The following is an 8,214-nucleotide window of genomic DNA, read 5'->3' as shown; positions in this document are numbered from 1 at the left end:
ATGCTCACAGGACAATGAATGAGTGAATGTGTGGACTCTGAATGTGTGCCCATTGGCTCCACAGCTTTTCAGGGTCTCACCCCCAACCCTTGCCCTGCCCTGGCTTGTATCTCTTCGTGCTCTTCCCGCCTCCCCCCTCCCTTTCCAGTTTCCCAACTCACTCCCATTAGCTCCTGCTTTCCTCCTGTGCCCCCTCAGCCATGCCCACGCCGCCTCCCACTGTAGCCTTTGCACACTGGGGGCCTTTCCTCATCTCAAGACCCCTGTGTGAGAAGAAGCTCTGGACACAAGAGTTACACAAAACAGATTTATTTAATGAACCTCAGTGACTAACAGGGTCAGAAAGTAGCAGAGGCGTTCCGAAGAAGAGGCTGGTAGGGGATAGGGCAGCCTCCACCCTCTGTCCAGGGCCACCGATGAGTTCCAGCCGAAAAGTCTCTGAGGTCACCAAGGAGGCCCTCAGAAGCTTCCCCTCTAGAAGCTTCCTCCAGCCTTGACAGCATGCTTGACAACACTGGACTGAGGAGGGAGGAGTCTGGCCTCTGAGGGGGAGACTAAGCTGAGAGGGGTCTCTTCCTCCCTCCTGCTCCCGCTGCTCCAGGCTGGCACTGTCCCAGGGATGGTCAAGCTCTCCATTTACACCAAGCTGGGCTCTTCTTGCCTCCACGGCACAAATCTTGTCCTTCACATCCCATTCAGAGTCCTCTAAGAACAAAACCTGGAAAACACACACCCCTGCCCCTGGCTCACAAAGGCCCCACCATCAATTTTGTCCATGAGGCCTCTCTGGTGGCATGAAGTCATAGCCTCAGCCCTGCCATGGCTGCTCTGGTCACTGTTCCCAGCTCCCCCAGCCCAGCAGGAGAGGTCAGGGGGTCCCATCCAGATGGTGAGGTGAGAAAAACACCCACCCAGTTCTTTTCACCCCTGGCAAGAAGGCAGCCTTCTTAGGGAGAGGGCCATAGACCCTGGGGAAAGAGTAAACGCAAAGCAGGGTGGGGAGGTGTGGAAAAGGGGCCACGGGAAGCTCTTGACCACCTCCTGCTTCCCTCGTGGAACCAGGAAGGATGGGACCCAGCACACTGGGTTTCCCCAGACCTTGGGCACCACTGTCCTGGGGACAGATCTCCCCCGAGGGGCCCCAGCAGTAATAGAGACTTTTCTCTTAAAGCACGGACCAGCCGTCAGAGCCCCCAAATCCAGTGGGGGGTGGACTCATTTTTATTCTATATTGCCTCAATATGTCCCTCTTCTCCCAAGGATATTGTGTGAAGAGTGGAGACGTGGTAGAGAGTAGGGGGGTAGTTCACCCAAGTGACAAGTGACATCATCCCCACACACACACACATCCACACACACACACACACACACACACACCTCTTGGCACCAAGCAGCACCAAAGCTCAAGAAAAGCCTCCTGCCGGGGGATGACAGGGTGTGGTGGGGACAGACCTGCAGCTCACAGTTCTGGAGGAGGCTGGAGGGGTGAGGAATCGGAGAGGGAAGCCACGCAGCATATAGACTAAATACAGACTCCCTTCTTCCTCAGCATTCCCTTCCCAACCCCTCCGCCACTCGTATACCAAAACAAGCTTTCCCTTCATCATGTATGGTAGCCTTCTGATTGCCATGGAGAGGCTGAATGAGAGGGTCTGAGGAAATCTGTAAAAAGCATATCTGGTTGGCATCGAGGAGGAGGGTGCAGGAAGGGAGGCACCCCTCTGGGATCCTTAGAGCCTGAAATTACAGTGAACTGATCCAGTTTGGGAGAAAGTTCTGGAGCTCCCAGTGGCAGAGCCTGGAGTTAACTCTCGGCTGACACCAGTCCTCCAGCCCCCCGTCCCTCCTGCACTCTCCCCCTCCTACACTCTCAGTGAACCAGACAGAGCTGGAGCAGGGGTCCTGTGTGCAAGCTTCAGGATTCTTAACCCTTGGGAGCCCTGCACAACCAGGAGGTAAAAAGGGGAAGAAGGAGGAATGGGGGCGGGGGCGGAGGTGCTGTGAGAGAGGCGGCTGGAGCCAGCAGGTGAGGATTCAGAACAGAAAGTGCAGAGAGAGGGGAAGCAAGGACAGGGGACAGAAAATTAGGAAGAAAGTATGGAGAAAAAGCCGGAGATCCAGGAAAAGGGGTGGGGGCAACACATGTCAACTGAGCCAGGGGGACTTCCTCCGTTTTATACAAATGAAGAAACCGAGGCTCAGAGAGACGTGTGCAAGGTCCATCTCACAGATACCGAGTGGCTGAGCAGGAGGCTGCAGGGCTCAGTCTCCTTCCACTAAACTACAAACATCTGAACAAGACTCAAGGAGGAAGGACAACCAAAGAGGGCAGGGAGGCAGGGAGCAGGGAGCAGGGAAGAGGTCAAGTGCAAGGGAAAAGGTGCTATCATGCTACCTGACTTTCAGAGAGCAAGGGCATAGCGTGGGGCAGGGCGGAGGGCACCGGGCTCCCCTCTGACCCCAGTCCTAGTCCACCACAAGAGTCTCTTGGCTGTAGGGGATGGACTTCTCATGCATCTGCTCCCCACCCTTCCCCGAGTTGGGGCCAGGCCCCTGGCTGTGCCCGGAGGAGTAGCTGGCTGACTTCTCCCCGCTGCTGCTGTGGGAGGCGGCTGCACACCTGCTCTGGCCCCAGCAGAGCACGGAGGTGCAGGCCTGGCGGAATCGAGGGTCGAAGAAGGCGTAGAGGAAGGGGTTGAGGCAGCTGTTGACGTAGCTGATGCAGGTGCAGTAGGGGAAGACATTCATGAGGAAGAGGTCAAAGTCACAAGGCCAGTGCAGCAAGCTGCCCAGCATGTAGAGTGTCTTCACCAGGTGGTAGGGCATCCAGCAGAGGGCGAAGGTCACCACCAGCACCACGATGATGCTGAGCAGCCGCCGCCGCTTGCGCAGGCCCTCAATGCGCTCCTTGCGGAAGTGGCCGGCGATGGTTTGCGCGATGAAGAAGTAGCAGGTCAGCATGACGGTGAAGGGCACCACGAAGCCCACGGCGGTGGACGAGACCCCCAGGCCCACCTCCCAGGCCCACTCGGAGCTGGCAGTGGCCACCATGGAGTAGTCCATGTAGCACTGTACCTTGGTGGTGTTCTCCAGGTCCCCGGTGGAGCGGAACACCATGACCGGCATGGCCAGCAGGGCGGCCAGCACCCACAGGACCGCCGTGGCCACGGCACCGCTGACCCGCAGCCTGAGCCGAGCATTGGCCACTGGCCTCACGATAGCCAGGTAGCGGTCGAAGCTGAGCCCGGTGAGACAGAAGACACTGGCGTACATGTTGACAAAGATCAGATAGCTGCTGAGCTTGCAAGCAAAGGTGCCAAAGGACCAGTGGTAGTCCCGGTATGTGTAGGTGGCCCACAGGGGCAGGGTCACCACGAAAGTCAGATCGGCCACTGCCAGGCTGGCGATGAAGATGTCAGCCGAGCGTCTCTTCTCGCGGCTGCTGCGGAACACGGTCCAGAGCACCAGGCCGTTGCCCGTGGTGCCCAGGAGGAAGACCAGCATGTAGATGGCGGGGATGAGGGCCCCCGAGGACTTCCAGTCTGCGTACTCGCACTCAGACTGGTTGTCTGCCCCATAGTAGTTGTCAAAATCGCCAGCCTCCTCCATGCTGGGCGGCGGAGAGGGGACAGGGCAGGGGGTCCCGTGGGTACCAGCTCCGCGGCTGTGGCACCCACCCAGCGAACGCCCTGAGCTTCTGGCTTGAGCCACAGGGGGTGGCGAGAAGGGCTGAAGGTGTCCAGAGCCCTTCCCTGCAAGCGGGAGAAGCTGCCTCCGGATTCTGGAGGATGCCGGTTCCTGCAGACGTCCCTCCACCCTCTCCTGCCTCGCCCTAGCCTCAGCTAAGACACTTCCTTGCGCCCTCCTGAGTCTCTGTCTCCTCCTTGTCTGGTCACTCCCTCCTCCCACCCTCCTCCAGGCCAACCTCTCACTTGGGAGTCTCAAGATCTTTAAGTTACAGCCCACTTTTTTTTTTTCTCTCCTTCTTGTCCCCAGGCAAGTGGACCAAATTGAGCCCTGCTGGGCTGGACAAAATATTATCCTGCTCTCCTCCGGCCCCGCCTCCACCCTCTGGCTACCACCCACCTTCTCCCCAGCCTCCTCCGTCCCTGGCTTCCTCTGGCCTTTGGAGCAACCCCTCCCCAGCCCTCCCCACCTTCCTACTCTTACCCCCTCCCCTCCACTCTAAATGGGACAAATTATGCAGATTGAAATCCAGCCTGAGCTGGAGCCAGGAAGGGTGGGGGAGGGGAGGAGGGTGTGAGATTTCGCAGGATGCTCCTAGCATCTGGCAGGCCCTCCTGGCAGGCTGGTCTGGCCCCCACCTTCCCAGCCCCCGTCCACACCAGTCTTCACTCCACGGCCATCACTTTTCACACCTCCCCTCCCTCAGGGAACTTTTGTGGTTTACAGATAGTTAAGGGGATTTCTCTAGAATTCATCATCTGTTAGCAGATGGCATAGGAAGTTTTAGAGGGTGGAGGACAAAGTCCCGGAAGGAAGGAACCTCGGACAAAAGTCACGAAATCAAGTCATGAGGCCTAACAAGGTCTTACTCAAAGTCACAGGATGAATTTTGTTATGGTTCCGCTGTTTGCTTTTCTTCTTCTCCAAGCACCTGTGGCTCCTGCCATGTAGTAAGTGATCACTAAATGATGGATGAGAGAAGCAATACATGATGGGTGAACTCGTGAGTGAAGGAGAAGAACAGTCCGTGTGTGCTAAGAACCTAGGTACATTTCAGTGTTCAGGTCCTTCCTGCCTTCGGGGGACCAGGTCTCCATTAGACCATGAAGCCAGAGGGGGAGGCAGAGAAAGGGTGGTCAATGAGAGGATGCTGTGGGCACAATCCCATTTAAACTCACTCTGCCCTGTCTGCTCGCCTCTCCAGGACCTCTGGGCAGGAAAAGAGGGAAGGATGCACAAGATACGAGTTAAAAATGTACCCCCCCCCAAGAGTGGAGGAGTCCATCTAAGGTTGGGGAGGGATAAAACAGGGTAAAATCAGGAGATAAGTCTTGCACTCCTCCAAAACAAAGGGCTTACCAAACAACAAGAATGCCTGGTCTCAAGGGAGGGTTGGTCAGAAAACCTTCCAGGGTCTAAAGCAAGGGCCCCAAACTCAAATACCCACAAGGACCTGGTTATGAGTACCCAGAAAAGCCAGTGTGGGACATTAGGGTATGATAGGGTCTGTGGCAAACCAGAACAAGCACAGCCCATCAAGAGAAGCCCTCCTAAACTTCCGTCCCTGGTTGCCGTGCAGAAACATGAGACCTAACATTACCAAGCCTTCTGGGTTTTCTACATAATTTGAAATTCTGGATTTTACAAAAGACTTCCAGATTTGCAAATTTGGGGAATTCATCCCATTCAAAAACAACAAAAACAAAGGGCAGCTGGGCAGCTTGGTCGGTTAAGTGACTGACTCCTGATTTCAGCTTAGGTCACAATCTCATGGTTTGTGGATTTGAGCCCCGTGTTGGGCTCTGTGCTGACCGCTGGCTCAGAGCCTAGAGCCTGCTTCAGATTCTGTGTCTCTTTCTCTTTCTGCCCTTGTTCACACTCTATCTCTGTCTGTCTCTCAAAAATAAATAAATGTTAAAAGAAGAAGAGAAAAGAAAACCACAACCCTTTTCGAATTGGGGGTTTGAATCTGCTGAACATTATAGAAATGTGGGATAATGCCAGGATACTTGTAATTTACTTGAAAATAGGCTCCCTGTGGGGCACCTGGTAGGTCAGCCCATTGAGCATCTGACTCTTGATCTCAGCTCAGGTCATGATCTCAGGGTTCATGAGATCAAGCCCTGAGTCAGGCACTGAGCTGTCAGTATGGAGCATGCTTGGAATTCTCTCTGTCTCCTGTCTCTCTGCCCCTCCTTCACTCATGCATGCACTTTCCCTCCCTCTTTCTCTCAAAATAAATAAACTTAAAAATATAAAAATAAAATGAGCTCTCAAGCGAAATTTTTTAAAGAGGGACTAAACTATTTTAGAGACACTCTCCACTCCTCCCTCCCCTGGTTGAACAAGTTATAAGAACCCTGTCCGGGGAATAGTCTGTACTGTACCTAAGGGTTGGCAACATAGCTTGATCCAAAAACTGCCCCATGGCCAGCCATTCCCAAAAAGGATTCCTGGCCTCCTGAGGCTGGCAGGAAAGCTAACAGTACCCAGTGTCTGGAATCATGGTGGTCTGCAAAATGGCGGCCAGAACACCCAACATGCCCCAGGGTGGGAGTTCAGTTGACCTCATGGTACACAGGGTTGGAACTGCATAGGGCCAGCTTGCCCTGGGTTGTTTGTCTAATAGAAGCCTGTACACGTGGCCAAATGGCTTTCATTTATCTGACAGTGAACTTGGGTGAAAACCATGTCAGATTACCCCAACCTTGAACTATCACAAGGGACCTGAGAGGTACAGAAGAGCCAGCTTGGCTCAGGTCAAGTCACAAGTAACAGCACCTGTTTTGAATAAAATCAGCTGCTCAGAACATGCCAAGATAAAGGCCAAGTTCAAGACCCCCTGGTAATCCAGATCTTCTCTGGTTCTCCCAGAAACATGTAGGCACCTGGACCCTTTGCATCTAAGGACATAGAAGAAGGAAAGCAAGTGAGCTCAGAGTGTCCCCAAAATCATGTCTCTCCCCACCACTGTTCCCATTTAGATCCTGAGCCAAATGGAGACCCCGTGGGAGGGGGTGTGGGTCCATCTCTTCAGGGCTCTGGTCTCTAGGTTCTGTACCTCCGACGTGGTTAATCTCACCAGAAGAACCAGGCTAGTGAAAATGGGAGAGAATCGGGAGCCAAGACTCGGAGAAGCCACTGATAGGGGGGCCAGAGTGGGTGAAGTCCAGATAAAATGAGACCTCCAGCCAAAAGCTGGGACTCCAGTGACCCAGGTGGCCTGTGTGTCCCCAGCAATGACAGCCTAAAATGAGGACAATCCAGCTAGCCAGCCCAACACCTAAGGTCCCTGTCCATGCAACCTAGAGATGAAAATTTAATAAATAGGACCAGTAGCTGAAGCCTGACCTTATGTGCCCCCCGGGGCTCAGAAGGAATTCTTCACCAGACAGAGAGCACCTGGGCAGACACCTGTTTTCATTTTGGTACCCAGTCCCCCCTCCCACCCCCCTGGGGTGGCCTGGTAAATGCCTGCTGAATTACAGCTGTAGGAATGCACTCAGGAAAAGGGTGGGAAAGACTGGGTCTTCCCTCCAGGGACTGTTCTACAGCATGAACAAGGGCACCTTTTTGCTAAATTGATCCAGAATTTTCTGCTCTGAGCCATCTGGCAAACCAGCAGGGAGAGCAGGGCGGTCAGCCAGTGTCCCCAGAAGCTGGCCCACCCTGCAGAGGCCGGCTGGTTTCCTGGGGGACTCCACTCTCTCCTGGGTGATTTCTCCAGGGTATTGTGAGGGGCTTGGCATGAACGGCGCCCAATCCAGCTGCGGGTCCCTTTGAGGAGAGCCCAGACTGCTGGGGGCCCTCTGGAGTCAGTGATTCAAAGCCCTGGGTTTGTTCCTGGCCTAGAAAGCAAGAGAAAGCTGGCTTGGCCTCACGCCCGTGACTGTGTGTGGCTGTGTGCACAAACAGGGAGCGTTGTGTGTGCTGTGGAGCTGCCTGTGAGCAGATGGGACTTGCTTGCTCAAGGAGCACAGGTCTGCATTGGGTGCGTGCATACTTTCATGCACTGGTGTCTGGATAAGCCTCCCCCTGTGGGGCAGGAAAGGGTGGTTAATTGGATCTCTCTAGGGCTCCCAGTGAGGGAGAAAGCCCAAACTCCCCTGTCTGCAAGGGACCTGCCCAGACCTTGCCCCTGGCTCTGGGCGGAGGACATCAAAGTGGAATTTGTCTTTCTCTGCGGCTTGCTGACTTCTCACCTCCTCCCACAGCCCTGCTCCAGCCCCCTTACTTCACAGGTCTGCTTTGAACTTACCAGGGGCGACCAGGCCCTTCTCTCCCCTTCCCAAGAGAAAGCACAGCTGTGTCCTGAGCAGCTGGTGGTGTTATCAGAGGGGAAGAGAGGGTGGGGATGAAACTGGGCAGCCCGGCCCACCCCAGGATTCCTCTCCCATTTCTTCAGCCACACAACACTCCCTTCCCCATCCCAGCCCTGCACACACACACACACACACACACACACACGCACACATACACACAAGCCCTGCCTTAGTAGCTCATCTGACCAAAACCAAATGGCCAGCT

At 54.8% G+C, this 8,214-nt stretch overlaps 1 protein-coding gene across 1 annotated transcript; it reads right to left on the bottom strand.

The window, feature by feature from the left end:
* Positions 1-293: 293 nt before the first annotated feature.
* On the bottom strand, positions 294-3,853 carry APLNR (apelin receptor). Its single transcript, XM_029957134.1, has one exon. The coding sequence runs from the start codon at positions 3,607-3,609 to the stop codon at positions 2,467-2,469; it is 1,143 nt and encodes a 380-aa protein (XP_029812994.1). The 5' UTR covers positions 3,610-3,853; the 3' UTR covers positions 294-2,466.
* Positions 3,854-8,214: the final 4,361 nt, after the last annotated feature.

The sequence above is a fragment of the Suricata suricatta genome, chromosome 11, assembly GCF_006229205.1.
Source record: "Suricata suricatta isolate VVHF042 chromosome 11, meerkat_22Aug2017_6uvM2_HiC, whole genome shotgun sequence".
In the NCBI taxonomy this organism is placed as follows: domain Eukaryota; kingdom Metazoa; phylum Chordata; class Mammalia; order Carnivora; family Herpestidae; genus Suricata; species Suricata suricatta.
The sequence above is the reverse complement of the archived record's forward strand: the minus strand, read 5'-3'. Positions and strand labels throughout refer to the sequence as shown.

Bases quoted from the DNA above. Each gene is read 5' to 3' on its own strand.
- APLNR (XM_029957134.1), bottom strand. From the start codon at position 3,609: ATGGAGGAGGCTGGCGATTTTGACAACTACTATGGGGCAGACAACCAG.